Source organism: Corvus kubaryi, unplaced genomic scaffold (assembly GCF_017639235.1).
Source record: "Corvus kubaryi isolate FWS band 111438036 unplaced genomic scaffold, C.kubaryi_AGA036_p1.0 137, whole genome shotgun sequence".
NCBI classification, from domain to species: Eukaryota; Metazoa; Chordata; class Aves; order Passeriformes; family Corvidae; genus Corvus; species Corvus kubaryi.
The window spans coordinates 3,475,507-3,495,255 of NW_024580671.1; the positions used below are offsets into that span (position 1 = coordinate 3,475,507).

Genomic DNA, 19,749 nt, shown 5'->3' on the forward strand with positions numbered 1-19,749 from the left:
CATAGGGGAAAAGCCACTGCCCTGGTCCTGCTGGCCACACTATTGCTGATACTGGCCAGGATGCCACTGGCCTTCTTGGTCACCCGGGCACATGCTGGCTCATGTTCAGCTGCTGACAACCAGCACCCCCAGGTGCTTTTCCTCTGCGCAGCTTTCCAGCCACTCTGCCCCCAGCCTGTAGCATTTCATGAGGTTGTTGTGACTGAAGTTCAGGATGTGGCACTTCACCATACTGAACCTCAGTCTAAGCAGAAACATCTAAGAAAAAAATGAATTCACACCTGTAAATAGATAAAAATTCTCACACTCACTAACACATGTAAGCCTAAGACTTGAAGACCAAAAAAAATGGTGCTAGAAAATTCACTGCTATCATATTTCAATGAAATATACTTTGATCCTTAAACCGTAGCAATTCCAACCCATTTTCAGGCTGTGACATATGAGTCATCTTTGGAAGTAAGACACAAAAAAAGTGCTCATAAACTTAGGTAAAAATTTAGGCATCGAAAAGGGCTAAGAGCCATTTGCAGAAACAGTGATTAGATAGACTAGGATGAAATTGAAAAACAATAAAAACAGCAGTAAACAAATTAAATTTGCTTAAAAAGAAACAGATAATGTAAGAAAATCTGTAAAAATAACTCCTAAATTACCACAAATTCAAAAGTGAAAGACAATGTAAAAACAAAAGTATGTTTGGGAACATGTTAATCTGTTCTTTGTTCAATGAAGATATAGCTAATACATTTCAGTTTTATGTAATCTGAAAGTTTCTTTTTGTTTTACATCTCTAACTGGGAATGCACTTAAAAAGGCAGATGATCAATGTGAACTGCCAAATTAAGTGAATGCATAATTAATATAATGAGAATAATCCATTTTTATAATGAAAAAGGAATCTTTAAACATTTTAGAGTTATTAGAAAATATACATTATTCAAAGGAAACTATTTTAAAAGGAGGTCTCAACACCTATTAATAAAACAGAGTTAATTTGAACATCCTGTTGTATTCTAGACTTTTATATTCCAATTAAGCCATTACAAATATAAGGGAGAAGGGACCTCTACACTGGAAACCTCACTCCTTTTTCCCCTCTTTTTTATTCCCCACTCCATTTTCATCATGTTGGAGAGAGGCCACTGCATGCACTTTAAGAGGCATAGTGGCAAAACCTATTTTTAGCAAACAAGTAAAATGAAGTCTGCTTTAGTGGTTTTTTGGAGGTTTGTTTGGGTTTTTTTGTGTGTGGTTTTTACAGTTTTTGTTGTGTTGGGGTTTTTTTTGTTGTTGCTGTTTGCTTGGTTGGTTTTTATTATTTTTTTTTTTTTAAACAGCAAACTATAAATAAAATAAGACTTTTCTGGAGGTAAAATCTTTACACAACAAATATCACTATAGATTTATGGTGGGGTTTTTTTTAAGGAAAGCTAGTACAGAAAGCTTTCAACAATTTCTAACTCCTCAATTACACTGCATGCTACTTACAGAATAATTTTTTTTCCCAAAAAGATGAGTACACGAGTATGCCACTGTTTGAAATTCACCTCATCTCTGTGCACTGACAAATTTTATTCATAATCTTTCTTCAGCTTCTCCTGAGACAGGCTCAGTGCAGACAGAAATAGAGAGCTTTACATCTTTTGTGAATGGTCAATAGTATATCCAAACCTACATAGCTCCTGAGCCATAAGGGCACTTGTCTGACCTGACTGAATGTTCCTATGTTGGGCACGTTTGGTAACAAATTTGATGTACTGACTCTTTAGATGTCACTACATTCTTAAAATATTTAGAAGACAGTTCCTTTTAACTTGTTTAGTTCATAGATACCTCTTTGTGGTTTCTAAGACTGACACTTAGATTCATCCCATTCATTTCATTGAGGCAAGCAGCTCAGAAAGAATCAATGGTCAACGGAGACCACTTCAATTATGTAATTATGTCATCAATCTGTTGATGACAGACATTACCAAGATCTTGCAGGATTCAAAATGGCCTACTTGAGCTAAATGATCTAAGTAGAGTGGGATGCATTGACTGCCAATATCTTGAGTAGATATATTGAGTAGTGGGAAAGTCAGTTTGAAGAAAACTTTCCCAGAGAAACAAAATGGAAATTCAAAAATAAATAAATGTTAAGTTTGACCTCTTTTAGTCAAAAGTGTTCATTTTAGGCAGTATTTAAAAAATGTGTATTAAAAATATCCAGTTAAAAGCATCAAACTTTGCAGAAGCATTCAAACTCAGTATCCAAAATAATTTCCTCCAGTGTTTTAGTTCAAAAACATATATATAGTGCAAAAAAAAAAAAAAAGGTGCTTCTGCCCTCTTTCCTCTCTTGCTTTCTCTTCTTCCTGATTCACCAGAATTTTCTTTTATCTGTGAGGTGTTTTTGGTAGTTGTCATAGGTTAGCAAGCATAGTCCCGGAAGGGACGTCCTTGCTAAGGGGTGCTTACAGTTTCCTCTGGGAACTGATAGAACCTATCAGCTGGCCAGTTTGAATATGGACAATTCTCTAAGCCACTTAAAGTTGTGATCACCTCTGTGATCCACATTTAAGAATAGGCAAACTCCCCCTCCAAGCTCTCTCTCGTTTCCGGCGCTGGGACAGGTGGCTGCAGGCCCCGTGTGGGGGCCAGCGGGCCCGGCCAGGCCCTGCCTGGGCCAGGCCGGGCCGGGCCACGGCCATCCTGGAGCCATGGACCTGTTCCAGCCGTGGAACCCCCCCCCCCCACTGCCTTGCTGTGGGCAGCCGGAGCGGCTCGGCTCTCCCCCCCCCTCTCCACTGCGATAAGAAAAATTCAACATTCCAGCTGCAAAGCTGCAAGGCCGAGGTGAGAGTAACCCTTTTATTGCTGTGAAGAGCTGAAAACCTGAGGGAAGAGAGAGAGGAGATGCTTAAAGCTGAAATTCTGTTGTGAAGCTATGATATATCAGAGTATCCTGTTGTAATTTCATGAAGATATGGGGGGTGGAGTGTTCAACTCGTGAGCAAAAGCACCTGCGCTGAGATAGGCAGATGCTGACGCAGCTGTAATTTCATGAGAAGTTTGGACAGGGAGAGATGAACCAGATGAGGACTTTTGCTCCAAACGGGAAAGGAGAAAACCTCAGTCCGTAGAGATGAACCAGATGAGGACTTTTGCTCCAAATGGGAAAGGAGAAAACCTCAGTTCCTAGAGATGCTCCCAGAGATAGTCCTAACGATGAAGATGATGAAGACCCTTTGCTCCCAGGGAAGGAGAAGGGCCTCTGTTTTTGTTTCTGAACGGCTCAACCTTAAAATTGTACCCCAAAAATCTTCAAGAGTGGACCCTCGAAGGCAGTTGCGGGAAAAGCTGCAAGTCGGGGGAAAGGACTCACACGCAGGCAGAGACTCCTCTTCCTAAATGGACTGAACAATATTTGGAAGTGGGCGGCTGTCTCGTTGTGATAATGTTTTCATAGCATGAGCAAGAAGAGACTTCTCTTTCTAAATGGACTGAACAAGGTTATTATGGAAGTGGTAAACAGACTGAACATCTTAAGGGTTGTCTTTTCACATTGTCAGTGGGAGAAGGGAGGAAGGTGGGGGGAGGAGGAGAGTTCTGAAGGTGGTATAATTTTTTTCTTCTTTTAGGTCTGTTAATAAACTTCTTCATATTCTTTCAAGTTTGGTGCCTGTTTTGCATTTCTCCTAATTCTTATCTCACAGCAGATAAACAGTAATGAGTATTTTGGACCAAACCACTACACTGTATACTTGAGCAGTTTGCACCAGATCACTCATCAACACTCATGTATTTGTAAGACAATGGTTTTGCACCAAGTTCAGATGTTCAGAAAACTGGCATGTGAGAGGTAGAAAGGAAAGAAGGGCAAAAGAAACATGGTCAGGTGAGCAGCTGCCTGAATTTCCCTCTGAGAGGGAACTGCCATCCTCTTTGGTCACTAGAGTAAAAGCCACTTCCCCTTATGTCCAATGAAGTGGCATCATGTCAGCAGTCTACAGGGATTTGTATCTCTTCAGCTTTTCCACTATTTCTCCCTTCAGACATCTTCAGGCATAATGAGTCTGGGAAACACTGCTTCAAACTTAAATCCTCTTAAATCCAAAGGCAGCCAAGTACCTATAGAAAACTAATTATAATGCCAGCTTGAGCAGAGAAACATGTTGTGGTGGTACTTTTCAAGGAGCAACTGTGAAACTGTTCCCCTTCCTCCAAATTTTCATGTGATTAAATAAGCTGCCTCCTGCACTAAGTTATACCTAAAAACATCTTTGGCTTATGGCTTGAATTAAAGCACATTATAATACAAACATAAGCCTCTTAAAAGATACAGTATATTGACAGTTTTTCTCATAGCTTCAAAAAAAGTCCAGAAGGTTAGAAGTCAAAAAGAACATCTGCACAACCTGGAAACAAAATTTTAAGTGTATGCAATCCATGTGCACTTGGAAGAAAATCTTCAGTCCATTTATTCCTGCTACTCCATCAACACCCTGTCATGTCCCAACTGACCACTCTTTTCATTTGGCTGTTTTGTGAGGTATTTTTTTTAGGACTGATGCCAACTACTTTATTCTCTCTTCCAACATCTTCATGCTGAGAAAAAAAAGTAATCTCTAAGATTTACAAGAAAAATACAGATGTAGTTCCCTATAATTAAACTCTTGGCATATAGGATGTAGAATGTACCTGTGACAAGGTGCTGGAACAAATTAATGAGATGGAGAGGCAAAGCTTAAAGTGTTCACTAGAGATTCCAATGGATTATTTGTAATGCCCCTGGTAACACACAGTACACAGTCCTCATTAATTCAAGAAATAGGTGGAAAGGAGAAGAGAAATAAAGATAGGAAGAAAATAAAGGAAAAAGAGAAATAAAGAAAAAGCAAGGGTAATTTATTTCAAATTTTATAAAGTCCTGTGCCCAAAGCAAGAAGGATTTGAGATCAGCTGTACTACACAGACACAAGAGCCAAGCAGAAGTAGACCATATCTTTCTCATAGCTACTTTGATATAAACATAGAATAACATCACTGAATCGGTGAGATGATCAGAGTTAAACAAATAAAAGGTTTCACATACATTCAGAAGAGCTCTCTGGGTATAATGCTCCAAGAAAGAGACCGAGTGACTGTTAAAGAGAACCTTCTTGTGTCTATTGCCCTTCAGTATGCCTTCTTTCTATGCTGTTATTCCAAACGCTGACTAAATTTTGCCCTTCACTCCTAACCTGCTGAGTAGAACCTCACTTATGTTGCAATTATGACCTCTGCACAATGACAGAAACCACTTTTTGAACCTGGGACACAATAAAGGAAAAGTTCACCAATGTTTTTAAGGAAAAACCTTAATGAGGAAATAACACACCACTTTAATATTGTAATCTGGTAATGAAGAAGTCAATATATCAGACATGAATGATGATTTGACTAACCATGCATTTTGTTTATAGGGTACTTGAAAATGAGACAGAGGGGATATTGCAGGAAAGGACAAGCAAGCTGATGAATAATGAGAGAAAAAGAAGACAATTCTAGACCTGTAATAAAATACACTATATTAACATCATTTGCTGAGATGGACTGTCGAGACCAACCATTGAATCTATATGCAAAGATTTCCAAATAACTAAGGACAGATTTTTTAATAGCAAAGGCTGAAAGGGGCTTGAGTAGGATTTCAAGAAACAGTCAGCTCTAACTTTTCCTCACTGTCTTGAGATATACACAATACTTACATCCAATTGAAATAATGGGGCTTATATGCACAAATATCCCTATCATCTTTACCTGTACAGGCATAACTAGAAGACAAGGCCATGAACTGCAATGTTTCATAATGTAAAATAATGCAACACTGGGCTACATTAATTTAAATGCAGTGACATGTTCTAAGTCCAAAGATTGATTCTGGGAATCTAACATACAGAATTTCATACTCCATATGACCAAACAGAAATACAACATGTGAGAAATTCAGACAAAGATATCACAGAGTAAAACCATTGTTACTATGTGAGATTAATTTTCCCTTTTGCCTACTCATTTTTATTTATTTTATCAGTTAGAATCAGAGGAGAAAATTAAAATAATACCCAAAGATATATATATTGTGGTTTGTGGTTCTCTATCTTCTTCCTAAACTAAGATTAAACTTATTACTTTCTATATGTTCCAACTGGCACAACACAGCTTGTATTTTAAGATTTGTCCATTATCAGCTTTAAATTACAGTAAGAATTAGTCCATAAAGATAAATCATTTTGGTTCCCTGAGATTAAACACATCTGGAAATATTTTTTGCACATCTAGCAAAAACAATCCAAAGTTACAAAGATACCTTCAAATTAACTGTGTGCTTTATGCACGTACATGGCTTAGAAGGAAAGATACAGCCAACTTGTCAAAACCTTTTGTAATACTTAGCTGTTTCAAGCCAAGAAGGTGCTGGGAAGGAGGAAGATATAAGGCCTGTAAGACACTTCAATATATAGAACCCACGCACACTAAAGTGAAACTTCTGGTTGCCCACCCACCAGCAATCAGTGAAGTCAGGCCAAAACTGTTAACATTAATATTCCAGGCCATGAAACTTTGACATACGGCAATAGTCACCTTTGTTCTTTCCCAGAGAGGCAGCAATACTGAAATTCCTCTCATAGGAGGAAAGCTATGCAAAATATGAAATCCTTCTCCCTCTAAAGTGATTGAAAAATTGAAATGAAGTAATATATGGTAGATTAGTTTCTTTCCTTTTAAAGAAGATATTTTGCCAGTAGAACTTTTCAAACCTTTAATCACTTGGAGAGATTAACAGCAAACCTGGAATATGTGTGGAAATCCTATCTATCTGAAACGTACCATAATGCATGTAGCAGTTTCCTTTGGTAGGATCCAGCTGAATAGCCTTCATGAAGTACTTCTCTGCCTCACTCTTGCGTCCCTAAAAAAAAAAGGGGGGAAATTATTTTAACAGTGTGTCACCCTGGAGCAATCATGTACAGCTAAAATCTCCAAATTCCAGGCACTGGAGAAAAACAACTACTATTATCACTAGACTTTAACCTAAATAAATATGAATGTTTAAGTGCTATAGTAAGTTTTGTGGTCAGCTACTTTATGGAGCAGATCTCCAGACTGAGGAAGAAATGTATCCAACATCATCAATATCCAAGAAGTAAGGAAGGGGTAGAAACATTGCAAAAAGTATTATACAGGGCTTTTGGGTGAACATTAGCTCCATGCTACTCTTCTGGACAAGCATTACACTTACCCAAGCTAAAATCAGAAGGGAAACTAGGACAGAGCTTTAGTGATGCTCTTAAAAAAAAAGTGGGTGGGGGGGATGGGGAAACTAAAGCATGCTGTGGTTTTATGAAATCACAGAATCCTAGAAGTTCTCATGTTGGAAGGGACCAATAAAGATCATTCACTCCCACACTCCCTGCTCCTCACAGGACTACCTAAAACCATGTGACTAAGCGTTTTCCAGATACTTCTTGAGCTCTGATAGGCTGGGTACTGTAACCATTTCCCTGCAGAATGTGGTCCAGTGACCAGTTACCTCCACAGTGAAAAACCTTTTCCTAATATCCATTCTGAACTTCCCCTCATGCAGATCCGTTTCTTTTCCTCGTATCCTAAATAACACTATATACACAGGCAAAGGTAAAGTTACCACAAATGAAAGTACATAAATACAAAATATTTTAGGGTTTAATGTGGAAAGTAAAAAAAAATATGTATTTCTGATTTTAATGTGGGAAGTAAGATTTTATCAGAAATCAATTCTGACAACCATAAAACAACTGTAATAGAAATGGAAATTTTTAAAGACAATGGTCAATGGAATGACAAAATGGTCATGGGACAAAAACACCCAAAACCAACAAAACCAAAGCATAACAGAAATGATGGTAAAAAGAATAGACATTTTCTAAGACAGAAATTTCCTTATCACTGGAATCACCAACCACTATAGTTGCATTATGGTATAGAAGTGCCAGAGCAGATCCATTAGTGGTGATTATTCTTAAGAAAACTGTGATATTGGATCAGCCTTGTCTGACACTCAAACACAAATCAACATCGCATATTCAGTAAGACACCTGCGACTTGTTTATCCCTACCCCATGAATTAGCTGCTGTGGTTTGTGCTATAAAATAGGCAGCCTGCAGGATAAAGAACAGTAAAGCTTAACCCCTGTGGAAGAAAGGCATTGTGGTCTGCACCTCTCGAGTTGCCTTGAGTGTTATTTCACAGATACAGCCACATAGGCTTTCTCAAGTTTTGTGGTCTGGAAACAGAAATGGCAGACATCCTGCACTATCCCACAAGTTAACATAGGAATAACAACGAGGTCTGTTCATGATTACAGCTGCTTTAGATTCTCAGTATTTCCCTCAGGGGTCTTAGAGACAATAAAATAGAGTGAAGGAAGTTGTGCAGCACACCAAGAACTATATGAAGACCAGGTTCCACCAAAACCAATACAGAGGCCATATTTCAAGAGATCATCCTGGCAGAGATACAAGTAGGCTTAACATTTACAATATTCCAGTTTCACAAAATGAATGTTCATTGCAGGTAAGAATTTAGCCTTATTATTTAGTAAGCTTCCTTTGGTAAACCCATATTCCTTAAAGTCAAATCCACATGGCACAAGGTTCCCCTCAACCCAATGGTGCAACTACATGATAGAGTACACTACCTTATACTGCAGTGGCTCATCCCTGCTTTATAAAAAAACCCAAACAACAAAACAACAAACCCACAAACAAAAAGCCCCAAACAAATAACCATATAACACATAGCCCAGACTGATTTTTCCTCTTCTACTAGTGCAGTAAAAACACACACACACACATATATATATATTAAACACAATTTTTTTTTAATAGCATATAACTATAGTTAAGAACAAAAAGTGATGAAGAAAAACATCATAAATTAAAACAATTGGCAGGGGAAGGTGATAATCAAACACTCAGTTTTGCACATTTAAGTCCAAGGCTGGCAATTTTGGTCTGGCAAAAGTTACAGTGGCTTATCTATATTCAGTATCTCTTCAAAATGAGAGGCACTAAGCATATGTACCATTAATACTGGCAGAATGAACATATACAGATTTTGCGTAATTGCCTTTTTTAACAGACTAACATAATTAGTTTTAGCTTGCACTCTGTGTCTGTTTCTAGAACATAAAAGGACAGCTCATTGCATACAGTCACAAAATTGTAGCTTCTACCTACAGAACTATAAGGCCACAGACATTTGTCAAACATGATTAATTTTTATTTACTGGAATCACCAAAAATATATGACTGCTCTACTCTTTTTGGCACTTTCCAAATGGCATAGTGCACTCAAGTTCAGGCTAGTCAGGAGACCTACAATACACAGTGATGACAGGTGCCAGCATAAATAACATCAAAGGAACAGTGCTATTTACAGGTTCAAGTGGTCATTTCACAGATAAAGGGGAGAAAAATCTTTAATTATATCAACCAAGACATAAAGTTATCTGATCAAAAATTATTAACAAAGCTCTATTTGCTCATGTTGCCCATCATTTTCATTTATCCATGTTTGTCAAAAATTATTAAAAAACAAAGAATAAAAGTGTTTTCTTGCAGACTGGCATTGTGAGGAACCTTGCATCACACCAGCTAAAACGTCCTCTTTAATGCAGTCTACTGCTAAAATGTCAATATCTCAGCACAGATTTAATACACGTTATTTTTTGTGTCGGATTATGTAAAATCCTACCACTTGACAGAATCAGACTATTTCACAATTAAAACTTAGTATTTATCAACTGTTTTTTCAACTATCCAATGTACACCTTAACTACCCAACAAAATGCACATGCTGTGTAGTTAACTTGACAGTAATCCTGTCATTGTCCCTTTCCCACTGCACGTTCTGTGTTAAATAAAACAGATGGTGTACGGGAATAAAATTACAACTTTTAAAGAAAATCCAAATAATTGTTTAAACAGCTGAAAAACACTGATTTGGGGCAGGAAGGCATTTGGTGTGCATGCTCACTGTTATGTGTATTGACCCATAGAAATGTAGGCATTGAGAGCCACTGGAAACCTCCCAATTTCTAGCAGCAGGGTTTGCAGTCATATATGCACAACGACATGCTCTGGCACTTTTACAAAGCAAAAAACTCTAAGTTTACAACTGCATGATAGCAGACTTACTTGAAGGATAAAGAAGTTATTGACAAATTTTAATGAAAATACTTGACAGCTCTGAGGATTAATAATGGGATACAAAATACCTTTCCCCTGTTGGTCACCAGTTTACATTCAGTCCAGGTCAGTAGCTAATGAAAAGGTGCTATATTACAGCTACCGGTCTGCTCAGGACAAATGAGTGGGTGGTCTCAGCCCAAGCCCTAATGGAGATCCTCTGCACAGACACACTGGCATATTTATGGCTTCTCAGTGCAGAGACTAATGAGACAGAATCACAAAACAATCAATGTCAATCTCCTTGCTGAGGAAAAGAACATGATGAAGACACTTCAATAATTGATCTGGAAGTCTGGGTGATATTTGCCTTACTGGATCAGGACCTAAAGAATATAATGAGGACAAACTTTCTGGAGTTTTCCACTAATAAAGAAAACATCAATCTTCCTCTCCCCTGTCTGATGCCCAAATAAAGATGAATTGCTCCTCATTACGATCTTCCAGCAAAACCAACGAATTTAAAAGGGGAAAAAAAAGTTTAAAAAGTGCAGGTAAGTAACACAGGGCTCTTATATCCTAACACACAAGTTGTCCTGGCTTTCAGAAATACCTCACTCACCACAAATCATGCAGACTTCAAATCAGAATGGCTGTGTGCTTGCAGTTTTGGAAGACAAACAGTTGTTTAAATATTATTTTAGGAGCTTGATTTTTAAGACCTGTTCTTTGCAGTTGACTGCAAGAGGTTTTTTGTTTTGTTGGTTGCTTCTTCCCTAGAGACCAGAACAATGTATCTGTGCTTGATAATACGGTCAGCTTCTTGGGCTTTCCTACAAATGACTGTTATGATCACCAGAACAAATGAAAAAGAGCCAGCTAAGGGCAGTTGATACATTAGCAGGAGACTGTATTTATCCTTAAAATATTAAAAAGCTGAGGACAAAACCAGCATTTTGATATCCACCCCTATTTTTTTTCCTCGCTTTTCTGGTAAACTGTGCCAAATTCATGTTGAGGCAGCTGTTGTACTTCAGGCTGCTGGAAGCCCAGGGACCCTGCAATGGTAGTAAAACTGGAAAAGACTAATACAGCTGAGCAGCTCTGAATAACCCTCCTGTGGAAACTATGATGACACAGTGGCAACCAGTAAGGTGGTTCAACAAATTAGGTGGTCTCTGCAATTTGAAGCCACTTTATATGACATAAATATTCATCATTCTTCAAAACTTATGAGGGTTTCACCAGTAGGACACAGACTTCATTCTTCAATACAGGTTTACCAACTTTAACTGGTAATAATGTGATTGCATAAAGAACTTAATTTATGCCACAAATGCAGCTGACTGTCACTCTCCACATCTGTTATTTTTTTTTTGGCAAACATTCACATTTTTAATAAAACAAATTGAATTATGAAAAGATTTATTAATGGAATTTTGATTAAAATGTGCACACTGAATATAGAAAAACAAGCATTATGTTACATGTTTTCTTCTTCCTCTCTAGAATAAAGTCACAGACTATTCATTGATAGTAAAAATGTTTGAACTGAAGCTGTGCTTCATGTTCAGTTTCCATGTTTCTTCAAGTTATTACAGACCTGCATATCTGTTTCACAACCAGTTCCTTTTCCCTTACAAAAGTTGTGAGGCCAAACACAACTTAAATGGTGTGATACTGAGTAAATGAGTAATAAATTCTTCACAAGCTTTTACTTAGCTGGACTAAGGAAACAGGAACTATAGAGTTGTATCTTACAATGATGTCATTGACATGGGCAAGCTCCCCACCCCTGCGATAAATATTAGTAGTTCAAAAACAACTTTAATATCTAGTACTTACTAGCTAAAGGGAGCCTTCTTTTTCCTTCATTTTGCTGTTATTTCTACCACTCTTCCCTCTTCACTATGAATCACAATAGAATTATCTTGTACCATAATTTGTATGTGAAATGCTAGCCCAACTGAAATATACAGGACTTGGATTACTAACATCAAAGGCCTGAAATTTATCTCAGTTTCTATGCTTCCTGTGCATTAAGGAGATAAATCCTGCCGTCTCATCTCATCTTTATTAAAATAAAATAAAAACAACCGAACATGGCAGAGAAGCCATCTCAGCAAATGGAAGCATGAACTGGATTACTCTGGAGGAAATTAGACTATAAATCTTTATCTACCAATTTGCAATAATTCACCATATACTAAACTTTACTTCATAATAAATGTGAGGCAACTTTCTCATTATTGTCCAGTGCGACACATCCACATAACTTTGTCACTGAGGTCATGACTGACATTCTCCTTCCCAGTCACTTCACTGGACCAGGGTCCTCACATGCACAGTCCAGTACATTGCATACTACTTGCATAACCCAGTACATAACCCAGTTGCTTTTTGAAAAAAAGCCTTGTTAGAAGCAATAAAACACAAGCTCTTGTTTTAGTTTAATCCTCTATTTGCATCTTAAGTGATTAACTTCCATCTTAATGTATCACATTAGTCCTCCTTCAAACACATGAAGATTTTTGTTGAGTAAAAATCCATCTATCCATCTACTAGCTTCACTGAGATTCTACTGAAATGTGATTCTACTATGAGCCAAGGTTAATTGGGAGAGCAGTAACATAAACTGTGTTCTTGAGTCTACATCTACAGTGATAATTACAGGCATGATAACCACAGAGCTGAGACTGGAGCAGTGTCCGTTGACTTTGGTGGGAATCTACTGGAGATTAAGCATTTTTGAATGTGACACCACTGCATATAAACTGGCACACAGACTTGGAAATTTAAAGCACAGCTCACAACTTTACTGGCTTGGGACATGATTGAAAGACTATTAACATGGTATTGTCTTCAAGTATTATATATCAAATTAATCAATAATATGTTAAAGCTACTTGACATCCATTTTCTTGGTTTATGTGTCTCCTATCACCAAAACCATTCTTGTTCTACTGAAGCATTCAAAACAATATAGAAAAAAAACTTAGGCATAGGGTTTTTTTCCTCTTGGAGGTTTTTTTTTTGGTTGTTCTATTGTGATGGGGGTTTTTTGTTTGGTGGGGGTTTTTTATGAGGTATCTATTTTTTAGTCTTTCTTTTGGGGTAACTTAAAGTCTAGAAGGAATTTACCTCATTACATCACTGTTGGAACCAAGAAATATTGTGTTAAGTCTTAAGTAAACTTTTAAAGAACAGATTACATTCTATACCTTGTGATTTATTTACTGTCTAGATCCCTATTGAAATGTTCACTTTGGTCATTAAGCTTTGACCATTTTGTATCAAAAGTATGTAGTGAAATGTGAAGTAAATTTCCAGGTAAGTCCCTTTCTTTTCTGTTCAGTCTTAAACCGCATTTTATATTTTCTGATACAGAAGTGTATTAGTATCTACTCATATTTCACTTGTCAGTCAGTAGAATATAAATTCAGTATTTTCACATGCTGTTTTCACTGAATCCTATGAATTTCTTCTAAGCTAAATTTGGCCTATTTTTCCACAATTATTGACAAAATTACTACACATAGAGTAATTATGGCAGCTATATTCAGCCATGAAATAAAACAAAAAAGATTTCTCTTTTGGTGGCTTAGAACTAGATGATCTTTAAGGTCACTTCCAAACCCAAAGCAGTCTGTGATTCTTTCATGAAAGCAATTCATCCTGTGTCAGTGATGTTCTCTATAACAAGCTTTAAATTTATGTTGAGTAAAGTGAGAAGTTTAGGGCTCCCCCTTTCCTGTCTACAGGAAGTTAGAAACACAATACCGAAGATGAGATCCCTAAAGGAGGTTAGTGAGGGGTTATGTGCTTAAATACCTGTTCCAGAGTCATTTATGAACTAGACAGATTTGTCATATTTAAATGAAAAAGCTCTGTTTTACAATTAATTCTATTACAACTGGCATGCAGCCAAGCACATGTCCTAAGGGGACTGAACAGTATATCTATGGATGCAATACTTCTGGCACACAGCCAGCCTCTGAAGAAATACAAGCTCAATAGATGTCAGCTATTGAAATTTCTGTAGTTCGGAAATCCTGTCATTCAGATTGGAGGTGCTAAAGCTGCAGATACACGAGGTAACCAAACCTTAAAAAAATAGGGCTCACCCTTCTGAAGTCAATAAACCTGATTTTCCACATTGAAGAGGGAAACCCCTTCCTTCCAACCCCTACAAGTGAATTGTTTGTAAGCTGGAAACAAAAACGGAAACAACTCACATTTTGCAAACTCAGAACTAAATACAAACTTTATGCTTGGATCAGTTTTAACCCTCAAGATATTTCAAGTGGCAAGAAAGCTCATAGTGTCTGCACCAGGCTCCAAAGACAAACTGAATACAAGACAGAAAAGCAGCAGTGGCTATTGCTTGGCTTAACTTGATTTCTCAGGGCATTCTCATGGATTCAATGTCATTTTTATATTGTCATGATGTGACTTTAACTGAAATATACTATTTTCATTAAAAAAAAAAAGAAATCTTCCTAGAAGCAGTACTAACAGCCAAAGGATATAGTTTCCCAAAACAAAGTACCTAACAGCTTTGCTGATCTAATTAAATTGACCTGTTCAGAAAATGCCTTTTCACTAATTAAAGATTTCTCTATGTGTAGGCATTTATCATTCCCCTAAGTATAACTAAAAATATTTTTGTTTGCTTTAAAGGAGTGCATTAGTAAAAGAAGAAACTGCTCTAGAAAATCATGCCTAGATTTAACATAGAGCATTTCAATTGCTGTGTCTTAAACATAGTCAGGATTCTTTTGACATCATGACTGTTCTCCCTCATTCCTGCTTCCTTCCAATTTGTGTAAATCTAGAGAGACAGAAGAAAAAAGTAGCAATCAACCAGTGACATGAAAGATGACAATATGACAGATTTTTCCAACAGAAATGCAAATTTCCTTTCTGTGCTGAAACACCAGCAGCAAGTAATTACAGAAATAGTAAATATTGAATTAGTCTATTCATTGTACACCATTCTCCTCTTCCCCTGCTGTCCCATTCTCTTCTGTTCTTCCGATCTTCCATCTATTTCTATGTTGTCATTTATTTCTATTTATTTTGAGATGACAGTCAAGGACTACACCAATTACTGAATATAGTAGGGTATTTGATAGCAGCACTATGAGTAATTTCAGAACTAACCAAAAATGGCAGGATACCTCTCTGGCCCTCTGTTTGTCAGAAACATAAGCAACAAACAACTGCAGGCAAAAATATGGTCACTCACTGAGGAGCAATTATTTCAAAACTTAAGGAAAGTATTAAACTTCAATATTGATACTTGAATGTCACAATCCTGTTACTTTACATTAATCCAAAACACTGCCTGTTTCTATCATGTCTATGACTGCTTTTTCCCAGTCCCCTTTTGAAGACAACATTCTAAAATAAAATACTTTATATCATAGGGAATCTTTTGGGATGATTATTGCTGAATTTAAGAGTTTGGAGCTCCAGCACAGAAATTTTACAAGGCAAAGTAAATTTTCCTTACAGCACTTTGGGTGATTTTCCAAGCCAGTAAAAAATAGGAGATTAACAGCACTGCATGGTGCCATGTAAAATGCAAGAAAACACTGTGCAATTTTTTCCAGAGAAATATAGCAAAGCCTGTAATTCCTAGATGCAACACACTAAATGTTACAATATGAGGCTGTCCCTAAGTACATTAGCAATTACAGCCACTACTGCAAACTATGCAGGGTGGCTTATGGGCTCAAGTTCACTCAAAACAGATAAAACAAAACTTCAAAACATTTACTGATAATTGAAATAAAGCTTCTCAGACTAGCATGCTACTGTAAGAACCAACCACTGAGTGATGGCAGAGAGACCAGCCATCAGGAAGGAGGGTTTCTTAGTCTTCTCTTTAGGACTACTAAAGTGAGAGGAGGAAAAAAAAATTAAAAGCCTTACTTGTAAATGATTTTTTTAGCATGACAGCCAATGCCTTCTCTTCTAGAAGGTCTGCTCATATAATGGAAAATGAATTAGAGTACATGCTCAAGGCATCACCTGGCACTATCATTTTTGACAGACTCATTTTTATCCTAAAGCTGGGAGCCTTGCAATTTTAAAGCCTTTTAAAAAATTATGCTTTTCTTTGTGATATAGAAATAAATTAGGTAAGCAAGGATGAGGCTCATATGCTGCAGTATGAAGCTACCAGAAGATTGGCTGTGTCAACTAAGATGTCACATTGACAAATAAATTCCTCAAGTAATTTAAGCAGCTTAACAAGTTAAAGGTATGAAAAGCACATAATGCTAAAGCACTACAGTTCTAAACAGCTACATGTCCTTTCAAAAAAATAAAAAAAGCACAAACCTAAGCCCCAGACAACTGGCTATTTTCCAATTATTCTACTAACTGAACTACTAATCATGATTTTCAACCACTATATTATGCTGTCTTAACATATTTTCAAGAAAATTGTAGCTTAGTGAGCTGTAATTCTTAGATATAAACATATAACATGAACTAATATAGGAGTTAGGAAATTCTTGTGACTTACAATATTAGGTAACAAGACTGTAAATTCATTAGCTATTCTTCTGGAGCTCTTAAGCTGGTCTGGTTTTTCCTGCATATAGAGCAGCATGCCCAAGTCCATCTGGCATCACTTGTATCTTTTCCAACATAAATGATTCTCTGATTCTATGTGATGCTGCATTCAGTAAGCATTAATACTGGCAACAGACTTGAGAAGGCAGAAAAACTGGGATTAAAATTAAGCCACTTCATTGGAATTAAAGTAAGGAAGTAAAACATAGCTGAATTTGTGAACTTTACAGGTCTAACTTTACTGCTAGGGGGTTTCACACTAGAATTGCTTTTGGCTGGAATTTAGGAACTTGTCAGGAAATTACCTCCTCTCCTCCCTTACACCGCCAATTTCACTGACAGAAAAATTTTCTATCTATATTAGCATCCGTCATTTCATCAGCCATCTCACATTTCTCTCCTAGAAAAGAGACATAGAGAAGTGTTATCAACAGTTTTGTCCCCCTATCTATAATCAGAAACAGGTTTGTAAAAAGTTCAAAGGTTTGGTTCCAACAGAAAAGGGTAAAGAAGCCTTCTAACACATCTCTTCTCTAACATCCAAAAACTAACTGAAGTAGGCTTTTCTCTCTCCTAAATTTACAGGTTGTGAGAAAATTATCATTAACCCAGGTAGCAAAGTGTAACAGAATAATAAATCACAGTGGTAACTCAAGTTGGAATTGGGCTGAAGTAACTAAGCCAAAGGGAGCACCTCTAATTCAAATCCCAAGGAAGTTTATGAAGACTTCCAGGAAGCATGTCAGTTACAGCAATCATATCTTTGTGACAGGAACTAATACTAGGACAGTTCAGTATGCCAGAAACTAGACAAAATTAATTTTGTGAATCACTGAGCAGACAGTAGCCTGCAAAACAGATTAAGTGACCAACATGGAGACAAAACCCCCGTATTTTACTGCCAAATCTCTTCATCCATTTTCCTGTTGAATATTTTTTCAGACCTGCAGCTCAAAGAACTAATTGGAATAAATGCCAATTTTCAATAGATCAAAGATAAAGGAACTTTATTTTTCATTAATGGAGTAACCATCAGAAAAATATTGTGCCATCTCTAAATACTTTGTCATCATAACGTTCTTGCTGTATGTTTATGAAATCCTACAAGTCAACAGGACATCAGCACCATCCTTTCAGCTTATACTGCTGTCATTATAACAGACATCAACCCTATCTGCACATATTGCCATGAATTTGAGAAGCAACAGTAATAAAGAGAAAAGCGTCAAGAGATAATAAAAAACAAATGTGATGAGAACAGACTACAATTATGGCACAGACCAAGTATAGGAACGTAAGTGTGTGTTGAGAAAGGAAATAAGGATTTATTGCCTATCACAGTGCAGTATTCAGTGTTCAAAGCTGTATACAGCTCTTCTTGCATGAGACACATTCTTCCACAAACACAGCTCAGATGCTCAAGGTGGAATCCACCCCACACATATCTTCCATTTATATCCCCAGAGAAAAGTAAACAGTTCAATTTTACCATAAGGGCTCATGAACATTTTTCATTGCTTCCTTCTAAAAGTTGGGATAATAACACTAAAGTTTAATGCTATACCTGCCCTTTCATAATGAAGGGAAAAATTAAAAAAAAAAAAAAATTAGTGGCTCACAATGTTGTACACTTCTGGGACTTGGGGATTTTGCTGTTTTGAAGAAAACTGTGAGACCTTGTTTCTCAGAACCACTGCAAGACTTCCCCTAGCAGACCTCATATGTCACACACTCAGCAGTTGAAAAAATTAACCAGAGGAGTACAGAGGAGTACTGGGGTAGGGGGGGTGTGTGCATAATAAAAAAATAAATTGTAAAAAAAAAAAAAATTTGGATTTTATTAAGAAAACTCTTTACTTCCTGTCCTGGCTCTGGACAGGGTTAACTTTTGCAGTGGCCAAAAGCGGGCATGGCCAGGACCCAGAGGTTATTCCATACCACCTCCCCATCCAGGAAAGGGGGAAGGGGGGTCACTTGTGGAGCGTGGTGGTACAGTCAGGTATTGCTGGGGGTTTCTGTGTTGTGAGCATTCCCATGTGAACTGTTCGTCACTCTCGTACACTTCATTATTAATATTGTTGCTCTTACTATTTGTTTTCTTATTTTATTACTGTTTGCAGGTAATTGTTCTTATTTCAGCCCATGATCTTTACCTTTTGTGCCCCCAATTCTCTCCAGCCTGCTGCAGCGGGAGGGAGAGGGAGTAGCGAGAGAGCAGCATGTGGTTTGGAGTGTTACAGCGGGAACACTAAATTGGGAAATACCATTCCTAAACCACAACACTTTCCACAGCAATTCCAATAAATTAGCACTTTTGTGTCAAAGATCTGCTAAGAAGAAACCAGTAACACCGACTTGCTCCTATTATTCTTAGGTGCAAGATATAAAGATATCTGCTAGAAAAGCAAGGCAAACAAGGAAATTCTCCTGTACAACCTACTTGCAGTTCTATTCCAGAAGAAGGTAACCAGTAGGCGCATATATTTGTCAATATCCTAGCAATTTTAACAGTAACTGGAAACTGTTCAAAAAAAAAAAAGCCTTTCCAGGATGTGGAACTGACAGGCAGTGGGGATATAACACTACCATCCTGACTTCCATCACAAGCTAAAGCCTTCCCTTGCAGGTAGCTTTTAACCAAACTCTGCATTTAACATTACACAGTAACACTCACCAATTTTTAAGTATTTCAAACTATGTTGTCACCTGTTACTCACACAGAAAACTTTTGTTGTAATTCCTTCCCCTTTTCCAAATTCAGATACTTTTAGCAATAATAGATCTGAAATTTATTATGAGCTGTTGTTTTCCACTGGATATCTACCCTGTGCAAAAAGACATTTTTTGCTTGAAGACTGGACAGCAAAATCAAGGCCATAGAAAAAGCTTATCACTAGCTAAAAAGCTGAAGAACTTTAAGTTGAGGAATATTCAGACTGAGGCATAAGGACTGAAGAGCCATAC

The 19,749-nt window shown here is 37.2% G+C and overlaps 1 protein-coding gene across 1 annotated transcript in view; it reads right to left on the reverse strand.

Annotated features, from left to right (window-relative positions):
* The window catches only part of TMTC2 (transmembrane O-mannosyltransferase targeting cadherins 2), a 237,224-nt gene that overhangs the window by 38,881 nt on the left and 178,594 nt on the right, over positions 1 to 19,749 (reverse strand). Inside the window, exon 9 of the mRNA XM_042017640.1 lies at positions 6,859 to 6,940. Within this exon, the coding sequence (XP_041873574.1) occupies positions 6,859 to 6,940 (82 nt within the window). The remainder of the gene's footprint in view (positions 1 to 6,858; positions 6,941 to 19,749) is intronic.